General features: G+C 45.7%; 1 protein-coding gene across 3 annotated transcripts; it reads left to right on the top strand.

The window, feature by feature from the left end:
* Window positions 1-1095: 1095 nt before the first annotated feature.
* Window positions 1096-27767, top strand: LOC311530878 (butyrophilin subfamily 1 member A1-like). Of its 3 annotated transcripts, none has more exons than XM_084647868.1 (9): window positions 1096-1249; window positions 6731-7355; window positions 10432-10542; window positions 13540-13887; window positions 15698-15979; window positions 20926-21030; window positions 22467-22487; window positions 23937-23963; window positions 27131-27767. In XM_084647868.1, exons 3-9 carry the CDS (start codon window positions 10437-10439, stop codon window positions 27652-27654), a joined length of 1413 nt encoding a protein of 470 aa, XP_084503994.1. In that variant the 5' UTR covers window positions 1096-1249; window positions 6731-7355; window positions 10432-10436; the 3' UTR covers window positions 27655-27767. The 3 variants fall into 3 exon arrangements, with proteins under 3 accessions (XP_084503994.1, XP_084503993.1, XP_084503995.1); XM_084647867.1 differs by having other exon boundaries at window positions 6725-7355; XM_084647869.1 differs by lacking the exon at window positions 6731-7355.
* Window positions 27768-27996: the final 229 nt, after the last annotated feature.

Here is a 27996-nt window from a genome sequence, read left to right as displayed (position 1 = left end):
GGGTTAGGGGTGCAGGGGTTGGGGTGCAGCAGGGGCAGGGGTTAGGGTGAAGGGGACACAGTGCAGGGGTTAGGGTGAAGAGGGCAGAGTACAGGGATTAGGGGTGCAGGAGGGTAGTACGGGGTAGGAGGGAAAGGGGTGCATGGATTGGGGTGAAGAGGGCACAGTGCAGGGGTTAGGGGTGCTGGAGGGAGGTACAGGACTAGGAGGGAAGGGGTTGTAGGGATTAGGGGCACAGGAGGGGAATGCAGGGATTTGGGACAAAGGGGGCACAGTGTAAGGGTTAGGGGTGAAGGGAGGATGGGGAGCCCACAGGGGCCAGGGGCACCAAAATGCAAATTTGCCCAGGGTGCCATTTTCCCTAGGCCAGCCCTGGTCGCCCATTCCCAGCTTCTGGCAAACAGAGGCTAGGGACACCATCCCTGTCCATCCTGACTAATAGCCATTGATGGACCTGTCCTCCATGAACTTATCTAGGTTTTTTTTTTTTGGAACCCTGTTATAGTCTTGGCCCGCACAACATCCTCTGGCAAGGAGTTCCACAGGCTGACTGTGCCTTGTGTGAAAAAAATCCTTCCTTTTGTTTGTTTTAAACCTGCTGCCTGTTAATTTCATTTGGTGACCCCTAGTTCTTGTGTTATGAGGAGTAACTAACACTTCCCTATTCAGGTTTCAGAGTAACAGCCGTGTTAGTCTGTATTCGCAAAAAGAAAAGGAGGACTTGTGGCACCTTAGAGACTAACCAATTTATTAGAGCATAAGCTTTCGTGAGCTACAGCTCACTTACCAATTTATTAGAGCATAAGCTTTCGTGAGCTACAGCTCACTATTCACTGTCTCCACACCCCTCATGACTTTATCGATCTCTATCATCTCCCTTTTCCAAGCGGAAAAGTCCCGGTGTTATTCATCTCTCCTCACAGGGATGCTGTGCAGGGAGCTGGCTGGGATGCAAGTGGAGGCGGCGGTTTCAGTGGAGGTTACCCGGCGTGTCTGGGTCCCTGCAGCCTGCCCAGGAAACAGCAAAGTTGTAAATACTGATGGGGGGGGAGGAAATTCCCTGAAACCACGTGAGGGCAGCTCAGCTGTTTTCTCCTCCCCTCTCAGCCTCCCCACGGCAAGTGGCAGCCAGCCCAGCCCCTGCCTCTTCCACCAGCACAGGGCCTGGCAAGGGGGAGAGGGGACCCCACCGCCCCCCAGGCCGGGGAGAGGGGGGTGAAGAGCCCCAGGAGCTGCCGAAGGAGCAGAGGTGAGGCTGGAGGTGCAGATGGGGTGGTGGTGGGGACTGGGGGGGGGGGGCAGTGGTGCAAGTAACATTATTTTCTTCCCCTGCCCTCCCAGTCTGCTTCGTGCCTGGAAGTGGGGGGGGGGGGCAGGAGCAGAGCAGCGGCAGCTCCCCGGCCAGCTGTACTTCCTCACTGCTCTGTACCAAATGGTGCTGGGTTATTTGTGGCGGGGAGGGGAAAGGACTGTCTTTACTGAGAGAAGTTTTACACAACCCAAAAGGCGTAAAGAGACCGTCCTAGTTTATTGGGGTGGTAAAGAGGCCCATAAGAACAAAATATCACGTACAGTAACTCCTCACTTAACATTGTCCTGGTTAACGTTGTTTCATTGTTACGTTACTGATCAATTGGGGAACATGCTTATTTAAAGTTGCGCAATGCTCTCCTATAACATGGTTTGGCAGCTGCCTGCTTTGTCTACTGCTTGCAGGATTCTCTAGAAGAGCAGCCCCTCCTCATGGGGATTAGAACCGGGGGGGCTGGCAGCTCCCCTAAATTCCCTGTAAGGTATGTGGCTCGGCATCTGCCTAGTAGCAGTTCAGGTGGCCCTCCCCCCACTGCCATGCTGCTCCTGACCTTTCCCTCTGCCTTGGAGCTGCTCTCGAGAGCTTGCTGTGGGAGGGGTGCTGATATCAGGGTGTCCCCCTGCTCCCCCCTCCGTACCCCTTCTCCATAAAATGGAGGAAGGGACAGTCACAGGGCTCTGGGACAGAAGGCGGGGCGGGGAGGAGCTTGCAGGAAGCTGTTGCTTCCTGTCTGAACTGGCTGATTTGCTTAAAAGAGCAACATACTTGAAGTGCGGTTATTGTACTTAAAGGGCAATGCACATCTCTCTCTCTCTCTCTTTCACTCATGCACGCACCCCCCAGCACTTTGGAAAGTCAGCACCTGTGCAGCCCTGCACGTGCTGTCAGGAGGAGGGAGTGGTGCGCTCCAGCTGGATCGCGTGGGCTCATCATCATGTTCAGTTTTTGCGGGGAAGCGTTTGCAGCTACTGCCCTGCATCTAGTGTGTTTCCTCCCTCCTGCCTCAGTCCGTGCTGCCTTGTAGAGTGTGAGGCTACATTAACAACAGCGTATTAACCCTGGAGGGCTCAGCTGAGTGCAAGTTCATCATTTAGCGGAAAGGCATTCCCTGGGAAATATCCCACCCTCTTACCCACCACCTCAGCCAAGCCTCCCAATCATTCATTGCGGTGTACAATATTAAACGGTTCGTTTAAAATTGTTTAAAACTTATACTGTATATGTATATAATGTCTTTTGTCTGGCGAAAAAAATTTCCTTGGAACCTAACCCCCCCCCCATCTACATTAATTCTTATGGGGAAATTGGATTCGCTTAACATCATTTCACATAAAGTCGCATTTTTCAGGAACATAACTACAGTGTTACGTGAAAAGTTACTGTATTTATTAACATTTCTTGACTTCAGGGTGTGTAACTCAAGTTTTTAGAATTCTTGTGGTTGTCAAGGTATCCTGGGGTTGGAGATGTGTGTTCATTATGTTCTGAAGGCCAAAACTATGAATGGGTTCAACAAAGAATTAGATCAGTCCCTCAGGATAGGTGCATCAGCTACTAGCCAAGATAATCAGGGATGTAGCTCCATGCTCTGCATGTCCCTAAACCATCCTCTGACTGCCAGATGCTGGGAGTGGACAATGGGATGGTTCACTCAGTGATTGCCTGTTCTGTTCATTCCCTTAGAAGCACCTGGCACTGGCGGCTGTCAGAAGACAGGATACTGGGCTAGACGGACTATTTGTCTGACCCACTATGGCAGTTCTAATGTTCAGCAAAAATTACAATAGATTTTTGTCTTGGAGAAAGATGTTACAGGAGAGAGTATACTGCCTTTATTGAATATTTGAGAATCAAGTTGTACACACAAGCAATGGCATGCGGAAAAACACCAAGGGCTGGATTGAGAGGCAAAAGAGTGGAAGTCAGATAATCCAACAGAATAAACGTCTGCTCTAAAAATAAGAAGGAAAAAATTAGAATTAAAAATTCAGGGAATCCCAGCTGCAGATAAAACAACTTGGGAAACTGCTGTGAGATTCTATGCAATCAGATACAGTGATAAGGAATTCTTTGTTTCTGAGGGGATATATGTAAAATTTTTCACTGAATTAAGTCTCAGGGATTATCTACACTGGCAAGTTAAACGCTTTAACTTGCTGGCTCAGGGGTGTGAAAAAAAAACCCCTTCCGCCCCCGAGCGCAGCAAGTCCAAGCGCTTTAAAGCGCTCGTGTGGACAGGCTCGGCTCCCGGTGCTCGGAGCTAACCCCCTCGTCGAGGTGGATTACCAGGATCTCTGGCACCCGCGGCAGCGCTTTGAACTTTGTAGTGTAGATGTAGCCTCAGTGGGTTAGATCAGACCAAGAGGCGCTGCATTGACTAGGCATTGGGATGCCTGTGCCTTTAAGAACCCAGCCCTGGGAAGCCCATGCTGAGAGGTGCTGTCTGTGGGAGGGGAAACAAAAAAGCTCCTTTGCCCCTCCCCCCACCATTTTTGCAAACACTGGTGTGTCATCCCACTGGGGTAACTGTTACCCCCTGTGCCCCTGCCTGTGCCGGGTTTTGCCCTCTGTCACCGACTCACTTCTGGGCTTAACTCCTCCCACCCCATCCCTAATGCTCAGTACACTGAAAGTAGTACTTACAGAGTGGTCAGTTTGGATGAGCTATTACCAGCAGGAGAGTGAGTTTGTGTGTGTATGGGGGTGGGGGGGATGTGAGAAAACCTGGATTTGTGCTGGAAATGGCCCACCTTAATTATGCACATTGTAGGGAGAATGGTCACTTTGGATGAGCTATTACCAGCAGGATAGTGAGTTTGTGTGTGTGGTTTTTGGGAGGGGGGTGAGGGGGTGAGAGAACCTGGATTTGTGCAGGAAATGGCCCAACTTTATTATCATGCACACTGTGTAAAGAGTTGTCACTTTGGATGGGCTATCACCAGCAGGAGAGTGAATTTGTGGTGGGGGGGTGGAGGGTGAGAAAACCTGGATTTGTGCTGGAAATGGCCCACCTGATGATCACTTTAGATAAGCTATTACCAGCTGGACAATGGGGTGGGAGGAGGTATTTTTTCATATTCTCTGTGTATATATAAAGTCTGCTGCAGTTTCCACGGCATGCATCTGATGAAGTGAGCTGTAGCTCACGAAAGGTCATGCTCAAATAAATTGGTTAGTCTCTAAGGTGCCACAAGTCCTCCTTTTCTTTTTGCGAATACAGACTAACACGGCTGTTACTCTGAAAACTGTAAGTAGTACATTCCTACCCAGAGCAATTTACTACACTACACCTGCAGCTTCTTCGGCTGCTGTACCGCTCCCAGGCCTGCCCTCTTCTCCTGAGGGGCAGCTCTGTGGAGGGGCTGGGGGCGGTTTGGTGTCTTTCCGATGTGCTACGGGCTATAAATGGCTGGTACAGCCTGACAGGACTGGCCTACTTCCACTGCTGTGGGCGGTTGAATCAAGGTGTCAGATCTGGGGGCAGAACTGCTTGGGGGAAGGATTGATTTGAGGGTTGGGGTCAGGTTATTTGGGGCCAGGCAGAGGAGGGAGTGGGAGCTTGTGTGCTGGGACAGAAATTCTCTTGTTTGGTAAAGGTGGGTGAGTGGGGGGCAGCTAATTCTCTCTCTCTCTCACACACACACACCCCGGGGGTGACAGGGGGAGTTCAGACATCGACAACCCCAAAACCCAACATCATCTTGTTTTATTAATCTCATAATTTGGGGGGCTTACTGCGTGATTCTTGGGAGGCACGGGGCCGACTCATTAGTTTTGAGCAGTCTGGGTTACCAATACTGCACCTTTTATAGACACCTCCACTCCTCTATTCCCACCAGCTCAGCATTTCAGGGAGGGAAACACCCACCTACTCACAGCAGCAGACCGAGCATGTTCTTGAGCTTAGGAAAGTGTAGGGTTACCATACATCTGTATTTTCCCGGATATGTCCGGCTTTTTGGTTCTTAAATTGCCATCTGGGAGGAATTTTTAAATATCTAAAAACGTCTGGAATTTTGCCATTATTATTTTTCCCCAAAGAAGAGTTGATCATTCAAGAAAGAGAGTGAATGTTGATCATTTGAGAGAGTGCCCACTTTTTCCCCCCTAGCTCCCAGCGCTTGCGCCGGGAAACAGCTGTTTCGCACGGCTGGGAGGGAGGGGGGAGGAAGGGGAACGCGGCGTGCTTAGGGGAGGAGGTGGGGCCAGGGCCGGGATTTGGGGAAGCAGACCAATGGGGCAGGGAGGGGGCGGAGTTGGGGCGGGACTTTGGGGAAGGGGTTGGAATGGGGGCCGGGAAAGGGTGGAGTTGGGGTGGGGCCAGGGGCGGGGGGGCACGAGCAAATCCTCCCCCCCTCCCCCCCGGGACAATCTCCGCTCATTGGTGTATTTTGCTTTCCAGAACCAAATCTCTGTACAACTTTTCATGAGTGATGTACCCGAGTATTTGGATTCTAATATCTAAACTGTATTGTTAAATCTATTCACCTAAATTTGGGTTATTGCTGATTATGCACTCTGTGTATCATATGACTTTAAAAACAAACTTTATATTTGTGGATAATCTAAGCACTATACGCAGATGTACAGACCCTCTTTTCCCAACCTATGTATTATATAATTTTTTTTAAAATTCAACACCTGCTGCTGGCAGAAATCTGCAAATGAAACATAGGTGTGTTGGGGAAACGTAATTGGAGTAGAGCAGAAAATTCAGAAGATGTGCATGCTATTTTAGAAAAGAAAAGAAATGACAGAAGTGTCTGCTGACAGTTCTGCATATGTAGATGGGCTATTCTATATGCATCGCACGCCCACAACGTTCATTCTCCTCCAAAGAGGAAAACTCTCCAGCCTAAAAAGAGTTCTTTCCCCTCATTGTTCTGATTGTTGCCGTACTGGGGATCTGATTCAGTGTATTGTTTTCCAGAGACATCCCTGCATTGTACCTGGTGATCAGTAGCCTTTATTTCAGAGATCCCCAACTGGGGGCATGCCCCCCCAGTGGGGCATGGAGGAAAGTCTGGGTGCAGGGAGCATGGCGTGGCCTAGGCCAGCCCCAATGGGGGACAGGGAGGGAGCACCACCCAGCCCCACTCTGCTCCCAGCTCTGCTCCGGTCCCGCCCTTAGCCACGTCTCCGGCTCCTGGCCCCGTCCCTAACCTTGGCAAGGCCCCGCCCCCAGCCTCAGCCCCTGGCTGCAGCCCCACTCCTGGGCGCGGACAGGGGCAAGGGCAAGGGAGGGGCGTGACTGTCAAAAGTTTGGGGACTGCTGCTTTATTTGGAGGAATGCTGACGTTAGACGTGGGATATAGTTCATATGAACAGTAATAGTTCCAACCTGTGTTGTCTTATGCCAAGAGCACTCTGTAGTTGACTATCCTCATGTTACTTTATAATTTCTCCTTTCAGTTACAGGTTAACTCTGTCTGAGAATAGATACGGGCTCAGCTTTGATCTTTAGACCTGGAAGTAATAAAAATATTACCATAAATGCCAGATGAGCAACAAGATGATTTTTTTTTCATGGGTTTGCTAAGGGAGGTTTCGTTTTGGGAGTGAGGTGAAAATAGAGTTGAAAAACAAAAAGTCAGCAAGGTTTTGAAGAACAGCAAAAGAGGCTCCTCAGACCTGTTACCTTCATCCGAAGAGGGATACCTGGAAAAAAGCCTGGTGGATAATCAGCCGAATATGAGCTCCCTGGAAAATAAGCCTGCTGCCGCCATGGCAACTTACCTTTCGGTAGGACTGGGTGTGCGTCTTTAAGGGCTGAGTGACTGTACTGTTCCTGTTACTTCTCCGCGTTTATTTTCTGAGTGGGTCGAAGCATCAAGAGAGAGACACTTCTGTTCAGTGGAAATCAACCCAAACCTTTCAATTAAATCCGCGAGGAGAAGCGGATCGAAATAATTAATTATGCAGGCTCATAAATGGAAAGACTTGCTTGCAATGGGAGAGACGAGATGAAGGCTTAAGAGAAGCTGTAAGAACTGATGAGATCATGAAAACACTGGGAAACTTCTGCCCGGGATCCATCAGATAGGTGAGCTTTGGTTACTTCTTAATTGTTGTTGTTATTATTTATTTGTATTGTGGTAGCATCGGGGAATCCCAGCCATGGTCAGGACCCATAGTGCTAGGTGCAGTACCAACACCGGACAAAAAGATTCCTTATTCTGTGGGGTTCAGCACCCCCGTTCTCCCTCTGGGGTGTCTGGACCCTGATTGTCACAATACCATCTATTTTTCTTTCTCTTTTTCAATCCTCCCTTTTTCTCTCCTACACCCCAAAAGAAAACTACTTCAGTAGAAGTAGTTTGCATAAAGACAGATGTTCAAGCAGAGTTGAAGTTCTCAGGGGAATAAGCAAAGGTGTCGGTTTATTTATCATTATTGTGGACTAAGGTTTTCAGGGAGCTGAGGTATGGAAATTTCAGTTCTAGGGTTTTTTTTTTTTTCCTGGTTGGATTGTGTTGGTAATTGTCTGCCTAGCGTTGGGATAGCTATTTTAAAAATATATTTTATATCTTGCCATTAAACACCAATAAACTTAAATACACACATCCCAGGGATTGTCCCTCATACATGTCTCTTGCTGTGAAGGCGAATCCGTTAGAAATGGCTGCCCCTCGCCAGGCTATTGGAGAGACATGACCACTGGATTCTAATGGTTCCACATTAGAAATTGATGCTTTCTCCTCTTCCCCAGTTCTATTGGGGAGTCTGGGGCCCCTTTCCCTTTAGAGGAACTGGTACCTCCCAAGGCTGGGCAGCTTCTACAGTAGACAATTTAGGTGGGAAATGTGACAGAGTTACAGGCCCGATGCTCTGGAACTGCTCTGTATGAAGCCAGCCAGGACTCTGGGTAGCGTGACTCCCCTCAGGGCACGCTGTCCAGGGCAAGGAGCCTCTTGGGCTATGGCCTTCCTGGGTCTGACCTCCGAGCATTCAGCATCCCTGTTCACACCGTACACTTCCCCTTGGCGGGTTCACCTGGACGGGCCCCTGGGGAAGCCAGAGGGCCCTGCACACCAACCCCGCAGTCAGCAGTGACTCTCAGCCAGCCAGTAAAACAGAAGGTTTATTAGTCGACAGGAACACAGCATAGAACAGATCTTGCTAGTACAGAAATCAGTGACTTTCAGCAAAGTCCATCTTGGGGGGGACTACTGAGCTGTTGAGGACCCCTCCTCACCTTCGAGTCCCAAGCAGCAGACTACCCAGCTTCCAGCCACGTGACCTCCCATACGCCTGTTGCTCCTTCTCCTGGTCTTTGTCTTGCTTCCTGGGCAAAGTATCACCTGGTCGCATCCCCTTCCTGGTTCTCAGGTTATGAAGGGCACCATCCATCGCTAATGTGCAGGCAGCTGGAGCAGCCTCACCTGCCCCTGCAGGCCTCAGCAAAAGTCACACATCCGTATTCTCACCACCTAGGCATTGGCGTAATAAACAGGGAAACTGAGGTACACACAGTGTTCATGCACAACAGTAAGACTCTCATACAATATAACAAAGGGGAAACCCCACTTTGTCACAGGGAGTTTTGCTGTAACCGTTTACATTTTCTTTTGGCTGGGGTAGGTGTCTGCACCTCAGAAAGGTCTGGCACTGGCATGGGTTTCTGTGGAGATTTTGGTTTTGGCTGTAAAGTGGCTTGGGGTCTGGTGGGCGTACCGGAGTCAGGATCAGTTATGCCACTTGTTCATTACTGCTTCTAGCTCAGTTGACTTAAAGATATCAAAATTACTTGCTGGAATTTCAGGTTGCAAAGACTTTTGGTCTGTCCTGAGATTGCCTCCTTACGAGCCTTCACAGCAACTTCTATAGTTCCCTGGGCTTCTTGTAAAAAGCGGCACAATTGTGGATGGGTCTGTGATAAGTCTGGCTGACTTATTCTCTGGCGAACCGTTTGTAACTGATTTTCTTGCTCTCGTGACAGCTACTAATTGCTGTTCTTTCCATTTCTTGTTTCAATCTTTCAATATTTAATTCCTCATCAGACTTTTCACCAAGACTGCCTGTGACTTTCTCTTTCCTTGCCTCACTGCTGGCTGTTTTTTTTTCAGATTCCCCTTCCCCCCCCCGGCCCCGAATTTTCTGTGTCTCTGTTTTGATTCTTCCTCTGTTCCTAACTCCCCAGATTGTGCAATCCCTTCTGCTCTTCCTGTCTGATTTTAGCTCTCAATCTGTAAATGGGGGTGAGATTCTACCTTTGCTTATTGTGGGTCTCACCAGACCATAACTACTGGAATATCTGGAATTCTATTCACAACATATACAGATGGCAACTCCATCTTTATACAGGCATCCTCCTTATTTTTTGGGAGTGTTGGCCCATTCTCACCTTCAATATTTATGACCTGACGGTACGTATCCTCCAGAATGTTACAGGTTTGTTCGAATGCCTGCATTCTGTGAGCTAGGTCCACGATTCTCACTTCCTGCCCAACTGAATACTCTGGCCCCATTGCTTTCTCTCTCCACATGATAATTTCGTAACCAGCCTTTTGTAACTGTTTAATGTAAGTCAGGGCTCTTGTAAGACTATCCCTCTGACAAAGGAGTAGGAATTTACTTCCCTTGTTTGACTAAGCTGCTCTTTTACTGGTCTCTTGCTCGTTGGATAAGGCTTGCCTCGCCTCTTTTCTCTTAAATCTTCTTCCCCGGATATTACATGCCACATATATACAATCCATGGCTCATCAGGTAAGATGAGCTATTACCAGCAGGAGAGCAGGGGAAACCTTTTGTAGTGATAATCAAGGTGGGCCATTTCCAGCAGTTGACCAGAACGTGTGAGGAAGGGTGCGGGGGAGAGGGGGGGAATAAACATAGGGAAATAGTTTTACTTTGTCAGTTTTACTATTTCCCCATGTTCTCTTCACTAACTCCTGGTTCTACCGTACGGAGCCCTGTTAAGGTTCCTTGCTAAGCAACTGTGGGGAGATACAGTTGATGACAATGCTATAAAATCATCAGGACATTTGAACCAGGATCTCCATATCCAAGTGTCCCATGAGCTGTTTACGTGCTGCCCAAGATTTATTTAGTTATAACATAATCCTTATGATGCGCACCCCGTTTATTTTTTTTTCTTTCATTTATTTTTTTTTCTCAAGTTACAATGAAAATGAAATTATCGTCTCTCCATCATGGCTCCACAGCAAGCATCTCTCTGCCTGGTTTCATCATTTTCTTCATTAATTTACCGATTCACAACTTGGAGTCAGGTAGACGATACCACTCATGCATTGTCCTCCCCGTTGTTACTTATGTTATTTATTTGCTTGTTCCATTGCTTAGCTGTTAAGGCGCATATAGGGGCAAAATTATATGATTACATTACAAGTATCAGAAAAATAACATCACTTTAGCCTACTTAATTCTACCACTTGATCAAAGCCGAGAAGACTTCATCTGATGATCACGAAATCACCAGTCTTTTCCCGAGGGATGCCTGGAACATTCCCTAATTTTTTTTATTTTTTATTTTTTTTTAATTCATCAGCTGCAGCAAAGTTATTATCAAAATTAAAGCCAAAGCGCACAATTCAAAAAACCAAGAAACAAATAGTTTATGCTGCTGCTTCATGCCCATACAACATCATCGCACAACCTTAAGACACTAACAGGGTTTAAAAAAAACAAAAAAAAACCAACTTGATAAGTTCATGGAGGGTAGGTCCATCAATGGCTATTAGCCAGGATGGGCAAGGATGGTCTCCGTACCCTCTGTTGCCAGAGGCCGGGAATGGGCAACAGGGGATGGATCACTGGATGATCACCTGTTCTGTTGATTCTCTCTGGGGCATCTGGCATTGGCCACTGTCAGAAGTCAGGACACTGGGTTAGATGGACCATTGGTCAGACCCAGTACAGCCATTCTTATGTTAAGTCTGCTCCCTTGCCCCTGCACCCGGGATGCCAGTATATGAAATTGTGTGGTAGCTCTGTAATGGTACTTGGGGAAGAATTTGGGGTTGAGTTATTCTGAACACACCAAGTAGCAATGCTTGTCAAAGAAGACTAAGGTGCACCGATTGAAAAGTTCCTCTTTTTTTCTCTCTGGTATAAGAAAATGTGAAACTTTGCTAGAGAAGGATTAGATGCTGTGATGTGTCTGTAGCCACCTGCCGAGGGCAGAGAAAATTATATATGTTCAGATTGGATGAGTAATCATTCTCAGGCATTAATTTATAGACAAAAGCAATGGCAAATCTTCAGTTTTTCACCCCTTGGATGACTTAAAAATATGTACATTTCTGCTAGAAAGAATGACCATCTTCTCTTTAACCTGTGCTGCATATTTTCCCTGCAAGTACAGCAACTGCAAAGACAGAATCAAAATCACTCCAGCACAGAACAATTGGAATTACAGTGATGAGAGTACCTAGGTCCCCCGACGGAACAATGAAATTCCATCAGAAGGAAATATTTGCTAAACCAGTCTCTCAGAGCCTCTCTTTGCCCATTTGGAAAATGAGGATAGTAAAACTTACCTAGTTGACCATTCATTCATGCTCCTCTGGAGTACAGATACCATAGCCTAGGGGCGAAATATAAGTAGATGGACACCCGCCTCCTCCACGTCAACTGGTGCTGTCTCATGAGTGCAGCTACCAACTAAGTGGAGGAATGTCCGCAGTGTGTTCACCACCAGTTCCTGAGGGCCAGCTGAGTTTGCTGAGTCTGCTCAATGCTGTCAAGTGCCTGCAAACCACACTTGGCTCACATTGCAGAGTCAAAACCAAACTCGTAGCATTTTACCGTTTTGGTTTCAATGCTTTGGGTGGATCCTCCCTTCTATTTTTTTTCTCTGTCTCTGCAGAAAAGCCATTTTACAACTGGGTTAGGTTTTAAGGACAGGTCATTGTGGGGGAGATGAAACTAGCCTCTTGAGAAAACGAGCACAAATTAGCAGCAGGTCTTAAAGAGCCATAGGCCATTTCCAAGTTGACTATGTACAGTAGAAGCTCAGAGTTGCGAACACCTGGGGAACAGAGGTTGTTTGTAACTCTGAAATGTTCGTAACTCTGAACAAAATGTTATGGTTCTTTCAAAAGTTTACAGCTGAACATTGACTTAACACAGCTTTGAAACTTTACTATGCAGAAGAAAAATACTGCTTTTAACTATCTTAATTTAAATGAAACAAGCACAGAAGCAGTTTCCGTACCTTGTCGGATCTTTTTGTAAATTTTCCCTTTACTTTTATAATAGTTTACATTTAACACAGCACTGTACTATATTTGCTGCCTTTTTTTTTTCTCTTTTTTTTCCATCTCTGCTGCCTGATTGCATACTTCTGGTTCCAAATGAGGTGTGTGTGGTTGACCGATCAGCTCCTAACTCTGGTGTTTGTAACTCTGAGGTTCTACTGTATGTAGATTTCAGAAAGGATTGAAAATTCAGCTTGAATCAGGAACCAGGTGGCTTCATAATAATGAGGCCAGCTCTGATCAAATGTAACCATTTATATTTTTTAATCAATCACCTTAAGAACATAAGAACGGCCATAATGGGTCAAACCAAAGGTCCATCTAGCCCAGTATCCTGTATTCCAATAGCGGCCAATGCCAAATGCCCCAGAGAGAATGAACAGAACAGGCAGTCAACAAGTGATCCATCCCCTGTTGCCCATTCTCAGCTTCTGGCAAACAGAGGCTACAGACACCATCCCTGCTCATCCTGGCTAATAGCCATTGATGGATCTATCCTCCATGAACTTATCTAGTTCCGTTCTGAACTCTGTTGTAGTCTTGGCCTTCACAACAGCCTCTGGCAAAGAGTTCCAGAGGTTGACTGTGTGGTGTGTGAAGAAATCCTTCCTTTTGTTTGTTTTAAACCTGCTGTCTATTAACTTAATTGGATGACCCCTAGATCTTGTGTTATGAGAAGGAGTAAATAACACTTCCTTATTTACTTTCTCCACACTAGTCATAATTTTATAGATTCAATCATATCCCCCCTTAATTGTCCTTTTTCCAAGCTGAAAAGTCCTAGTCTTATTAATCTCTCCTCATATGGAAGCTGTTCCAGGCCCATAATTATTTTTTGTTGCCTTTTTCTGTACCTTTTCCAATTTCAATATATCTTTTTTGAGATGGGGTGACCACATCTGCACACAGTATTCAAGATGTGGGGCGTACCATGGATTTATATAGAGGCAATATGATATGCTCAATTTGTTAAAGTTCATTTTCCTTGTGTCATAATACGTTTCACAGCTGAGTTCACAGTCCTTGGACCGGATCAACCTGTCACTGCTATTGTGGGTGAGGACATTGTGTTACCCTGTCACTTGTCACCCCCAATGAGTGCTGAGGACATGGAGGTGAGATGGTTCCGGTCCCATTACTCTTTACTTGTGCATCGCTATCGTAATGGAAAGGATCAGATTGAATATCAAATGCCAGAATACACAGGAAGGACAGAGTTTCTGAAAGACGGCATCAGAAATGGAAGCGTCGCCTTGAGGTTACATAGTATCAGACCCACAGATGAGGGACGATACACGTGCTATTTTGAGTCAACTTCCTTTTATAAAGATGCCCATTTGGAACTAAAGCTGGCAGGTCAGTAACTTGTGCTTGTATTTCCAATAGCAATAGAATTTGATTTGTTCTTTTTTCTCATTTGCAGCTCAGCACCCAATAAGCTGGAAGCTTTTGGCATGTATGATTCTAAATTTAAGGTGTTTTTTCTACTCTTTTTGGCTCACCTAAGAGAGGAAGAGGTACGTTCTCCTGGGTGGCTCAGAGAGAAAAAAGGTTGAGAACCCCTGGCATAGGTTGCTTTCATGAGGCAGGAAGAAAATGACTCTGAACTAAACTATAGGAACCAGTTTACCCATGAGAAGCAGCAGAGATGATCCATGGTCCCTGTTGGCCACTGAGAGATCTATTGAAATCTGCAGGACACCTTCCTGAATACGTCATTAAAAGATATTCAGCCACAGATACCAACACATTTTCCATCACCGGTCTCACGCTCAGCTGCTACATATCTCGGGAAATTGTGAAATTGTGATGTGGCTGTAGATGTCTCCTCAGCAATTTACCCTCTAAAATCAATTTGAAAATGGGTACTGATGGATAAGATTGTGAATATCCTCAGACTCCCGTTATGAAGAGAGGTCTAACTTGTTTGTGGAAGAGGGACTGGCATCAGAGGTGACGTGTGGGGGGTGGGGCATGCTGGGTCACATCCCTGCACACACACCCCCCCCCCCATTTGCTGCTTGGCTTGTAGTGAGCATGCTTACACAGACTGAGCATGCTCAGTAACACTGCTGAAGCCTGCTGCCCTCACTCTGCCCTCCCACTATTGGCAGGCATGGGTCGTCTCTGCCTGGTACCCTACTCTTTCAAGAGTGGCCATCAATAAGTGGTCTAATGGCTCCCATTAATTTGGCACCATCCAAGAGCAAGTGTCTGTACACTGCTCTCTGAGCACATCCTGAGCATCCGTCAGCAACAATGGATGACACTAAGGGTCTGTCTGCATTGCAGCCAGGGGCATGAGTAGTAGCTCATGTAGATATACCCATGCTAACCATCCTGTACCTAGCGCGCTAAAACTAGAAGTGAGAATGCCAGGGCCTGGGCTTCAGAGCAGCTTTCCCCACCCCGGGAACATACCCCCTGGAGCAGCTAGCAGTGAAGCCCATGTTGTGGCATCCTGGCTTTTACTTTTAGTGAGCCAGCTAGAGCACAGTTAGTGCTGATCCATCTGCCTGAGCTGCCATGCACACCCAGAACTTCAGTGTAGAGATGGCTGCAGCTGTCTTCTCCTGTTCTAACACTGTCCCCCTAAGCCAGACAGGTGCCTTTTTATGACTAACTTGACTTATGCACTTTATGCCATGGGGCACATAGGGCCTTCACTGCTGCGTTGCATCTTTGTTGGTTTCTTGCTCCAATCTTAGCTTCTTCCCAAGTCATTTTGATGGCTTTCGATTCTGCTTCTGTTGTGCATTGCCATGCATTTGTTGTGCTGAAGGTTTAAATACTTACTCCTTATGCTGAATATTGAATAAGTTATAATATTAAACAGACAAGTTGGACCAGGTAATATCTCTCACTGGACCAACTTCTGTTGGGGAGAAAGCCAAGGTTCCTAGTTTACAAAAAGTTCTTCTTCAGGTCTGGGAAACTAACTCAGCGCGTTCCATCTTGTATTTACCTGTGACACTTGGGGTTAGTTTCCCAGACTTGAAGAAGAGCTCTGTGTAAGCTCAAAAACTTGTCTCTCACCACAATGGAAGTTGGTGCAATAAAAGCTATTACCTCGCTCGCCTTGTCTCTCTAATATCCTGCGACCGACATGGCTACAACACCATGGCACAATATAAAATTAAAACAGTTTTATTCCACTCTCCTCCAGCTCTAGGCACTGGTCCTCTCATCTCTGTTGAGGGTTATCAGGATGGAGGGATCCGAGTGGTGTGCCGATCGGCCGGGTGGTACCCAGAGCCTGAGGTTTTCTGGAGAGATCTCACTGGACAACATTTACCGTTGCTGTCTGAAACAAAATTCCAAGGGGATAATGGCCTGTTTGAAACAGAAACTTCTGTAATCATAACAGAAACCTCAAACCAGAACATCTCCTGTTCCATTAGGAGCACAATCCTCAAACAAGAAAAGGAATCAACAATTTATATAGCAGGTGAGTTACTGTCCAAGCCGCAATGTGACCATCAACACGCACGCACCTGCAATTGGCTAACCGTTAAAATATGTCTCTACCAATGACAACTACCTTAGTAACAGCCACTAAGCATTAACATGGATGCAAATGAATAGTGATTGAATGGTACATAAATAATCAAACAGAGGATGCTGTGAAGGCCAAGACTAGAACACAGTTCAAAAAAGAAACAGATAAGTTCATGAAGGACAGGTCCATCAATGCAGGGATGGTGTCCCTAGACTCTGTTTCCCAGAAGCTGGGAATGGGCGACAAGGGTCGGATCATTTGATGATCACCTGTTCTGTTCATTCCTTCTGGGGAACCTGGCATTGGCCACTGTCAGAAGACAGGATACTGGGCTAGATGGACCTTTGGACTGACCAGTGTGGCTGTTCTTATTGTGCCTAATTCCTTCCCAAGCTATTGTCTCCCCACAGCTGAACAGTAGCAGATTTCATGGCCTCACAGGTTTGCTGCGCGTTCCGGGAGAGATCACCAAGGCAGAGTCTGGGTATAGTCTCAGTGCAACATATTTTATTTCTGCTCCATACATCAGTCCTTGAAGTGAGACGGTCACAAACAGTATGCAAGTGAAACTCTCTGTCAGAAGTTTCAGCTGCCTTGTTCCCCGGGAACAGCTCTGCTCCAATAATTCACTCTCCTTAACCGTGCGTTCGGGTGACTCCAGCTATAGCAGACAGCTCAGCTCCGTTCTGTGCTTCATACCAAACAAAGTTCTAATCAGGTTTGATCAATGCAAACAACAGCCGCAGAATGTGTGGTGTGGATTCACTAAGAGTGGGTACGTGTCTGGAAGGTGGGGGCCACTGACACACAGTGATTATGGCAGGTAGGGCAGTATTTCTAGTCTGTACAAGGAGCGGTAGGTGAGGCAGACTGGCTTTTTGCTTCCTGGCAAAATGGAGGCGTTGCAGAGCGAACACTCCCTACCACGGCGCCTCCTGCTGGTTACCTCGGGAATTCGCTGGATTCCAGCTCTCGGAGTACCCTCTGCTGGCCGGTGTCTTGCCTGCTGCAGGCCCCGTGTCCCTCCCAGACCCCAGTGCCCCTTACCTTGGGGTGCTGCCCCACAGCAGTCCCCACACTCTGGGTCTCCCCTCCCAGGGGAACCCCTTCCCCCTATTCCTACCTTGTTTCAGTGGCTACTTCCAGTCGTCATCTAGCCCCTTTCTCTGGGGCAAACTGCAGTCTGTAATGGCCACTCATCATCTGCAAGGGGGTTGGACCAGCTGCCATGGCCTATCCCGAGCTGCTCCTCTGCAATCCCAGCACCTCCTTGGGCCTTTACCAAGGCCTCAGCTTGAGCTGCTCATTCATACCCTTAGGCATTCCTCCAAGTGTTCCAGTAATGACTGGGATTGATTTTGTTCTAGTTTTCCATATTAATTCATGGCAAATTATGAAGAACTCTTGTGTTCTCTTATTTCTTTTTTTTATAGTTCTGTTGGCTGGTATGTCTTCTTTGTCGTCTTTTCTACAACAGCTATCTCAAACCTGTTTGCCTGCACGGTTTGGTCTGTGACAATTGCCAGATTCCATTAAATCTTAGCCTCTTCATTTTCTAGAACGTTTTCAATTTGGTGATCAGAACACTGCATGGTTCATTTGAATATATATTTACCACAGAGGCTCCAATGCAGATGCTTGGCAACCTCATTGTGTCTATTCATATATTCTTTCCCAGCCAGGATCCTGCAGGCCCTCAACACGTGCTCCACCATCTCTTTATTTTCAGAACACATTCTGCATCTTGGGGAGCAGTTCTGTTTAGTCAATTTCAAATGTAATTAGGCCTTAAGAACTACTCTTGGGCACCCATAATGCGGCTATCTCTCTTTTGAGGATAACCATCTATAAGCCATTAATTTGTTAATCTTCTTTCACTAATGGGTCTGATCTCTCTCCAGGTATTGCTTTTTGTGTACATATTTTGGGTCTTTCTCTGGTGATTTGCTTTCTCCTTTTTCTTATGCTTTCTTGGACTGGGATACGCGTTCAGCCATCACCTGTTGTTGTGACCAGGTGGGCTTTTACTCTAGCTGACTCCTTATATATTTTGATGTTGTATTCTTCATTGTCCGTTACTTCACCCATACAGAGACTTTTCCTCCATCACATCATTGGATGGAAATCCTCTCCATATCTTGATTAACATTCATTAATCTATGTATTACTAGGAGTTTTTTTCCTTGTTTCCCAATTTTTTCTTCTCTGATTGATTCCAGTTTATCACTCCAGCCGTGTGCCATACTTACGTTATCACCCATACATTGATGGCTCAGACCAACTTCTTTGTTGTCTTTAGAACAGTTTTTATTTGTGTATAATATTTTTTCCTCATGTCTTCTGTGATTTCCTTATGTTGTACCTCTGTCAGTTCCCTGATCCTGAGATACTTGTAGGGGCCAGGGTGAGCGAGATCCTGGGTAGTGCCTTTGTTGACTTGTACGCCATCAGACTGAACCAGTTTCCCCCGCTTTACAGATGCCAATGCACATTTAGTTGATCCAAACCATAGCTTTATGTTTTCACTAAACTGTTCTATGCATCTCAGCAGTCTCTGTATCTCCCTTTGTGACTGTCCGTACACTTTCAGATCATCCCTGTATAGCAGATAGTTGACTGGTGGTGGCTCTTTCCTGATATGACAACTGCAATTTGTCTCCTGGGGCCTCCTTGTGAGTTGCAGCACTGCTACCGCAAACAGCTTTGATGCTACGGAATCCTCTTGAAAGATTTGGACCTCATCGATGAGATTCCCTTCCAGGCAGAGTCGAGGGTCCCAGTTAACCATTCATTGTTGCAGAAAGAATATGATTGTGGGAGGAACCTTGCACATTTTCAGTATCTCAGTGATCCACTAATGTCGCATTCTCTCATATGCTATTTGGTAGACTACTCTAGCCCATAAGGGCTTGTCTGCCTTCATTATATTCCAATGTAACAAAAGGAACCTACAGGCCTGGATCCTGGAAGTCAGTAGCTTAAGCAAGTTAGCATAAATACAGTCAAATATAGTAGGCCTGAGATCTTTGGCATAGCTAAATGGCCAGTTACTGTTAGATTCTGGGGAACTAGGAATAGCTCCCTCAATAGCAGGAGTTGAAATCTAACAGGAAACAGCAACCACAGGAACAAGGAAGTGATCACTGCAAACTCACCTGAGTAAGAAGTGATGGATATGATAATGAGAGAACTGGAAATATGTATGAATATGCTGACTTACAGGATAAGTGCACCCCAATATTATGAGGGTGAGGAAGTCACATTTGGGCATGGAAGGCTGAGCATTAGAATGAATAATCATGATGGTGCTCCAGCCCTATAATAGGGCAAACCACCATGTGGAGGGGGTTAGCTTTCCATCATTGGACCCTTCAGCTCTATGGTTCTCTACCATCAATCTTGGGCACTGAGGAACCTGGATCATCGGACTCACTTGGCATACTAAAGGCGGGGTTGGTCCTTTGTCTCTTACCACCAGGTCCTCAGGGAAGGGTTTGGGTAGGCAAATCTAAGAGCTCATGCAAAGAATGATACCGCAGTTATCCCCAATGCCGTGTTATTCATAATTGTTTATGTGGCTTGGAGCTTTTCTGGCTTTCTTATTGATTTTAATAAAAATCTCTAAGGCTTTGCTTTGCCCACAGTGTGAGAGTCCTCGCCCTACACCTCGAGGATCCCTACAAGATATTGAATTTGTTAGTTTGAGTTCACTGTAGCCAGATTCTAGGACAAGAACCCTCTTGCCCTTAGTCTATTAATCAGATAACTGGCAACCAATACAAGTATAATTAACAATTAAAAAGATCAAGCAACACTAACCATACCTCTCTAGCTTTTTCTTCTTTCTGTTTTGCATCCTTTGTGACCTTTCTGTTCAGTGTCAGGTGATTTTGCATCCCTTTGATGTTTGCTGTGCAGTCTTCTTGCTCGGGATGCAGCATTCCACTGCAAATTAGCACAACACAAATCTTCTTTGCCAGAAGTGCCATTATAGAAGTTTCCACACAGTTGGTAAACACGTGATCGGCCTGTAACTCTGAGAATCTCTGCTTCTTTCTTTCTTTCACCATCCACCTTGGGCATCTGTTCTTCAAACATTTGTTAATTTTTTCCAGTAGGCAGTCAGAGAGAGTGGTTAGTCATTTCACCCACAATCCGTGCACCCTGTTTAATCTTCATGCTTTCTAATTTTTCATTCCTCTCAGTGTTCCATCTATTTCTTTCTTTGATATTTCTGTGTATTCCTCAATCGTGGGGGGGTTTTTTTCTCACATTTTCCCACTGTTTGTGTTCCATTGTTATAATTCTCTTATGCTGTTAGTAGTAGTAGTAATTTGAATATGGTACCTTTTAAGAACTCTAAAATTTGGGGATAGGGGGGAATCAGAAGCCAATAAATTCATAGTTAAGATTAAATTACAAAAAACCCACATCTTTGGAAAACTGGAAATTTGCAGGTAAGATAGTGAAATCTTTTTAAATCTATTTTTTTTTTATAAAGGTAGTATAGACTCAAACCATGGATCTGTGTCTGGATTCTTCACTTTAGCAAAGTTTTCTGTGTGGGTAATTTTTATCGTGTGGGTTGTTTGTCAAAAACTGTTCACTTCAACTATAATTTATTATTATATGTGATATCACAGCATTGAACAATATCTCAACAGTGAATCAAGCCAAGCCCACTTTTATTCACTGATACCATATATCTCTGTTAAAATGATCTTGGTTAGAACCATTTTTAGGTCCGTTTCTGATCCCTTTCATAGTGTAAGCAGGGCCATCTCTGGTTCCTCGTCTCACCCAAATTCTGCTGTAAATGTATATATTTGTAATAAAAACCACTTCATCTTTGTCCTTGCTTCCAAAGTAATGCCAGTTCAATTTTTTTTTTCCAGAACTTTTTTTCCCGAAGAAATCTCCCTGGATCGCCATTCTGTGCACCATCCTGGTTATTCAGGGTTTTTTTATTGGCCTCTTAATTTATCTCTTGACAACAAAAGGTAATACATTAAATAAGGAAGTAAACTATAAAGAGACATTCTCTTAATAAACAATTTTTAAGGTTATATAGTGATGGTGATGACTCCATAGTTAAGGTTGTTACTTTATTTTCAAATTATTTCAAAGTCTGTTTTTGTTCCCCCCTCTAAAATCCCAAAACAGTGATATCAGCACAAAAAAATTATAGGCCTAGGGCTGTGGGTGATTTTTGTTCTGCAAAATTGGAAGTGATTTGAACAAAGGGTTCCCAATTTACAGCATCCTTAACATGGGAATGTTCATCCAAACTCCATTTTTTTTTCTTTTACCATTTCTTAAGAACAAAACAAAGGAGAAAAGTAAAATTTAGTGTATTGGACTTCGCAGCTGAGATCTAGAGTGCAGAACCAAAATACACTTGTATAAAATGGAAATATGCAATACGGATAAGGCCCAAATTGTCACATGTCACCACTGATTTGAATTGCCTCTGTTTTTTGTGTAATGAATCCAAGGGTATGTCTTGACTTCAGAATTAGCCCTGGCTTTCACTCAGATGTTGCTCCTAGCCCCATCTTCCATTCACACACACATTCCTCTGGCCTGAGTTTAGTGGTCCCTTCCACCCAGGCTCGCTCACTCAACTGGGGCTGTGCTTTCAGTCAGGCTGGTATTACAGTGAGGGCTCCGGCTAAATCACTAGAATTCTCATGGTCCCCTAGTTCCTTCCCATAATTCCCCCGGGTGCCCAGAAGGACAGACAAGTTCTCCCAAAAATCACTGGAAAAGAATCGTAGAGTGGCTCAACTTAGCAGAGCCCAAAGAACCCTGGGATATGTCCCCGGAAGTCCTCGTATTGCACAAGGGTGAGTGTGACAGTAGTGAAGACACAGTAACTTTCTGAGTATGTGTTTGCAGAGCGGCCACAGACCTGGCCTAGGCTAACCTAGATGCTCAGACCCAAGTGCCAGTCATTCACGTTAACTCTGCAATGAAGACACACCCTGAGACTCCTGGAGCCTGGTTTTAAGATCTGAGGAATCCCAGTTCCAGCTGAAGTCAAAGGTTACTGTAAATGTTGAGCTCTTCTGAAAATCAGGCACAGGGTGTGTCATGCTGGGCCTGTTAAAACTCAGAAACCCAATCAATGACCTTTTTCACTGTGCACCGGTTTTGTGGGTCCTGGAGCCAAGAGATCTGGGACCCCATTCTGGAACTGCCCCACCTTTTGCACATGCCTATTTGCATTCGGAGCAGAGTCACTTTATCTTGCTTATAGTGGACACACAGACACCTTGTCTGGCCACTCTGCCAGTGTACCCCAGGGCAGTCCCTCGGGGAGGTTTGAAGAGCCGTGGATAAATTTTGACCGTAAAGGGCCTAGTCTTTTTACTGTGGATCCCCGGGGAAAAGAAATGTAATAATAATACTGTATGTATTTCTGCTTATTTTTTAGAGAAGAGGGCTGCAGAACGTAGTAAGTATTATTCCCTCTCCTTTCACAATATTGTGCACACAGCTGCATCCTTGTTTGGGGGGTGTTGCTTGTTTTGTGGGTGTTTTATTTCATTTGGTTTTTAATTAAATTTTTAAAAGGTGTTGCGGGCTGGATTAATATTAAATATGTGGAATTTCACATTGAAAGGAAACTTTAAAAAAAAAGTTATGTGACTTCAGCATTCATGGTTTTATAGAAATGACCCATCAGCCTTAATGTTGGTACTGACAATCTAATAGAATAAAGGCATGAGATTTAACATATACAATGAAGGGAAAATCTAAGGGCCTGATTCAGGAAAGTTTTATGCTAGAATTTAAGTGTCTCCCTATTTAGGGCAGCCCTTAAGCACATGCTTAACTTTAGGCATGTGTTTTTGTCCCACTGAAGGCAATTGGGACGTAAGCGCATGTCAAAATTTTGCATGTGCCTAAACCTTTACTTTCTAGTAAGGACATGAGGCACTGAAGACGGAAAGTTTATATTCTAGAAAGTGAAGATACAATAAATCCTTAAAGCATATACAATAAATCCTTAAAGCATAATATTAGTATATTTATTTCCAGTTGCTATTTCAAATCTTTGGAAATAATGATAATGGGTTCAGACCTCCTCCAACTGGGTTGGATACAAAACCAGGGTCTTTCCCTTCTCTCTTGTGAGATTTGGAATTGGGTCCATATGATACAATTGAGGATTTGCCATGGACATCAGTGAGCGAAGCATTAGACCTTCAATAAAAGGGGTTATTTGTTTTTGGTTGTTTTAAAGATACACTAAAGTTATCTCCAGGTTAAGTATGATGATAATATAGAAATAAATATTAGTTACTGGAAATTTCTGTAAACTCGCTATTCAATGTGTAGCCTTTGAAAGAGAATGTCTCATGTATTGTATACGTATTTCTGACATTATTGCATGGTAACTTTTTACTAGAACTTATAACGAGAGATGTTTGGAAGATGTGCTGGACATTTTGCTCTTTGAAAATTAGTTTTCCCCCCAAAAAGTCAAAATATTTTAAAAAAGATAATAATGGAACCCAAAAGTTTTTTAAAATGAAAATTGTCATTTCAAATGGACATTTCAGCACAAAGTATGGTTTTGTCTGTTTAAATGGAAAAATGATCTGAAAACTGATATTTTAATTTGAAATGAAACAAAAATTGTCTCATTTCTAAATGTTGATTTCCATTTTTTTTTTATTTTGACATTTACCCACATGGGAATCATCATTTTTTTTCTCTCCAAAAATTACCATTTCAATTAAATATTTTTTGCAGGAAAAGTTTTCAAACACATTTTTGACCAGATTTACTTAGAACCGTTTCCCCCTTTCCACTCCCCACATTTCATTCTGTATCATATTGCTGCCTGCTAATTCAGTGTTCGTTCAGAGGAGTTCTCATGTCTTATTCTTGATTGCAGGGTGGAGAAACTGCCTTACAGAAGCAGGTAATAAACGTTCATATTTTATCAAAGCCCAAATCCCATCCCCCGAAGGGTTCCTAACATTCTGTTTGCTTTTTTGACTGCCGCTGCACACTGAGCAGATGTTTCAGAGCAGGGTTGACCATTTTGGTTGGACGTACTTCTGGAGCTTTCATCACACGATATCATCTTTAATTAAAGATGAAACTTTAATTCCTGGAGACTCCAGGAAACTCCTGGAGGGTTAGCAATCCTATGTCAGAGAACTATCCACAATGACTCCAAGGTCTCTTTCTTGAGTAGCAACAGCTAATTTAGACCCCAACATTTCGTTGGGATTACATTTTCCAGTGTGCAGTCCTTTGCGTCTATCAGCATTGAATTTCATCAGCCATTTTGTTGCAGGCAGTTTCCTTGCTCAGAAATCCCTTGGTCTGCCACACCAGCAAGCTGTGTGCCCAGGGAGTTCTGGCCCAGATCTACAAACCCAGACAAGGCACCTAATTCCCAGTTTTAGGCATTACTGTGATCCACAAAACCCCTGCCTGGCTGCCACCTGAACGGAGGTGTCTGAACTCTGGGATTTTCACTGCAAAAATGTAGGCACCAAGGGCCTAAGTTTCTGCCTCTGGGCAGGCAGAGCCCTGCCTCCTTCTAGGCACCCAGGTGCCTAGATCTCCCATCTAAGCCCCCGTGTGAGCCAGAAGCCAGGGAAGACGGCCTGTCTTGTCTGTGGGGCCCAATCTGATAGGCGGGCTCAGAGCTCTGTGTAGAACAGCTGAAAGAAAAGGCTCCTTGTAGTTTTCAGTCAGTGCTTGGGGTACTCACCCAGGATGTGGAAAACCTCCAGTCCAAGTCCCTCTCCACCTGTGAGGAGAAAGGGATTTTTAAAAGGGGCTGGGATGGGGACACAAGCCAGGGGGTTCTCTCAGGCCTCCCTGCCCAGGGCAGGTGCAGGGTCCGGGGCTTCCCACAGCAGCTCAGGCTCCATGGGGAGCTCTTATCACAGCCCAGCTCTGATGGCACGGGGACGGGACTTTGGGGGAAGAGGAGGAGCAGGGCCTGGAGGCCACATAGGTGGGTGGGTCCACAGGGGGGAGAAGAGGAGCAGGGAGTGGGGGCCACGGAGCGGGGTAGGGCCACAGGGGGAGAAGAGGAGCAGGGACTGGGGGCCATGGAGAGGGGCAGAGCCACAGGGGGAAGAGGAGGAGCAGGGGGCAGGTCCAGGGAAAGGGGTGGGGCCACACAGGGAAGAGGAGGAGCAAGGGTGGGGCCACAGAAAGAGGTGGGGCCTGATGTTCCCCCCCACCCTCGACCGAGGTTCTGGGACTGTTGGCTAGAGCACTCACCTGAGAGATGGGAGATCCCTGTTTTAATCCCTTCTCTTGAGGAGGCAGAGTTAGGCATCTCCTCCAGCCCAGGTGAGCACCCTAGTCGCTGGACTAAAGGTTAGAAGGGAATGTGCATTTTTCCTCCCCCCCCACTGTTTTGTGCAGAACTAGCCAGCCTCTGAGCCCATCTACCAGCTCAGGCCCTGCAGGCAGGACAGGCACTCAGCTGCCTGCAGCCCCCAGGTTCATGGATCTCAAGCAGAGATAGGCACCTCCGCACTGTCCAGACTTGGGCATTATCTCCATGAGCAGGGCGGGGCTTAGCACACACCCCTCCCACCATGTTAGTTCAGGCAGCGCCCTGTCTAGCATGCCGGCTTTTGTGAATCCCCTCCTTAAAGTGCATCTACCCTGCACAGTATTCTTGTAGCAGCGCATAGCGTGCATACCCTACACGCCCTCCTAGCTCAGGTATAAACAGCAGCTGTAGACGGTGAGGCACGGCTTAGGCAAGTGAAGTCACCCATGCGCCCTGTGGGGATGTACCCTACATGGCTCTGTACATGCCCAAGCAACACCTTCCCCAGAATGGGCTGCTGCCTCCCCACTGCCAGAGCCTTTCACCTCTGTAGGGAGCTGCTGGAGCCTTTCCCCGCCACAAGGGAAGACGCAAGCCGTGGGGAAAGGCTCTGGTGAGGGGAGACAGTGAGAAAAGTCTCCGACAGCTCTCCACTGCCAGGGCCTTTCCCCATTGCCCCCACCCTGCCAGAGCCTTTCTCCGAAACGTGTAGCTACACCTCACAGTGTCAATACAGCCTGCTTTTCACTGCACTGTGTGGCTACACGGACCCTGCACAATACTGCCCGTGGTGTGCAATGTAGATGTAGCTTTAGGGGCCTCTCACTCTCCCCATTCATATAGGAAGCCTAGGCACCTCACTCAGGATTTGGGGTTCCCATGGTTTTCACAGTGATTTTCTAGGTGCCTAAAAGTTAGGTGTTGTAATGCTGAGTGTCCCTTGGTGGAATGGGGAGCTCTGGTCTCTCTGCTTCCTCTCAGGGTCACTCTCACAACTGCATCTCTGGCTTTCTCCCTGTAATTCTCTCTCTCTCTCTCACACTCACTCTCACACACACACACCCCCCGCAACAAAGGAAACCCCTCAGACCATGAAACTTCGCTCTGTCCTGCATTTGTAGCCTTCCTTGGATATGCTTTTACTACGTAAAGGGGCTTGATTGCTCCTCCCATGGCTTGTAACAGAGTGAGCTCAGCACACCCACTGGCTTTAAGGAGGTTTTTTTATTTATTTATTTATTTTTAAATTCAAGACCGTACACACACATTTCAGCATAATCATACTGTTCTTTCCCCTGCTCTTACCTGAGGGGATCCAGCAATGATCCCTGATCTCAGCTTGAGAGAGAACAGAAGCATTAACAGTGGCAGATTTCTCCTGGTTGGAAAATGGAAGGGAAAAAAAAGTTTTGCAAAAAAATCTTTTTAAAATGCTTTCCTTTTGAAGTGTTTAATATTTTTCTGTTTTAGGATTTTATGAGGAATTTTTTTTCATGATTTTTTATTTTAAAATGGTCAAAATTGATTTTTTTAAATTTATTTATCCAAAACCTGTGTTTTTGCAAATGAAAAGTTGGGATAACATTTGTGATCATTTTAAAATAGTAATTAAAATCTGTTCATCATCCAGCTGTCCTTCCTCCCCCCAGATATACAATCAAGAGAGAGGAGATAAATTGATTCACTCTCCAGCTGGGGCAGATTCTGTCACCGACATGATGACATGCCACCGACAGGGCTCAGTTCTGTCTCTAACACTCTGATTCTCTTACTCTCTCCAGAGAGGGTGACCCTGGATCCAGAGACCGCAAATCCCTATATCATCTTGTCTAAGGATCGGAAAAGAGCCAGACTGGAAGGCACAGACGAGAAGTTGCTCGCCAATCATGAGGGATTTATTTATTCTCCCTGTGTGCTGGCCTCTGAGGGATTCACCTCTGGGACGCATTATTGGGGGGTGGAAGTTGGGAGCAAAGGAGGCTGGGCTGTGGGGGTGGCCAGAGAGTCTGTGAGGAGGAAGGAAGGAGTAGTGATCCTTAATCCTGAGGAGGGGATCTGGGCTGTAGAGCGACAGTGGTGGGGTAAGTTCTGGGCTCTCACTAACCCTATGACACGCCTGTCCCTAAGTAGGAAACCTGAGAAGATTCGGGTTTCTCTGGACTATGAAGGGGGGCAGGTGGAATTTTTCGATGCTGATAATGTGAAACCATTCTACACTTTCCACTCGGCCTCTTTCGCTGATGAGAAAATCTTCCCTTTCTTCCGGGTTGGGGGTGCAGGAGCCCACCTCAGACTGTGTCCATGAAAAAGGGTACATTATTCCACTTGGATTCACTCAGATGTGTTCTCATCAACTTAGGATATCTTTCATTCAGTTTATAAAGATCACTTATAGCTCCTCTTTAGCTTCGTACTAATTCCCTGTAAATAAAGAAATTTTGAAATAATGGATGTATTTTTCTGCTCTTCTTCTGTCTACTTTATTTATTTCAGCTGCAATTTTGGGGGGGGAAGGGTCTGCTTCCCCGTTAGGGTCACAGATGCCCTCTTGACAGTCTGATAAGAGCCTGAGGCCTAGTCTACGCTACAGAGTAAGGTTGATGCAAGGTATCTGACGTTGACCTAACCAGGGAACTAAAATACCTGC

The sequence above is a fragment of the Lepidochelys olivacea genome (assembly GCF_965140295.1).
Source record: "Lepidochelys olivacea isolate rLepOli2 genome assembly, chromosome: 14".
NCBI lineage: Eukaryota > Metazoa > Chordata > Testudines > Cheloniidae > Lepidochelys > Lepidochelys olivacea.
This window is presented reverse-complemented; position numbering and strand designations above follow the sequence as displayed.

Excerpts from the sequence above, each read along its gene's own strand:
- LOC311530878 (XM_084647869.1), top strand. The coding sequence starts at position 10,437 with ATGAAAATGAAATTATCGTCTCTCCATCATGGCTCCACAGCAAGCATC. Across the intron at positions 15,980-20,925 it reads ATCAACAATTTATATAGCAG|AACTTTTTTTCCCGAAGAAA; the intron begins GTGAGTTACTGT and ends TTTTTTTTCCAG. Across the intron at positions 22,488-23,936 it reads GAAGAGGGCTGCAGAACGTA|GGTGGAGAAACTGCCTTACA; the intron begins GTAAGTATTATT and ends TCTTGATTGCAG.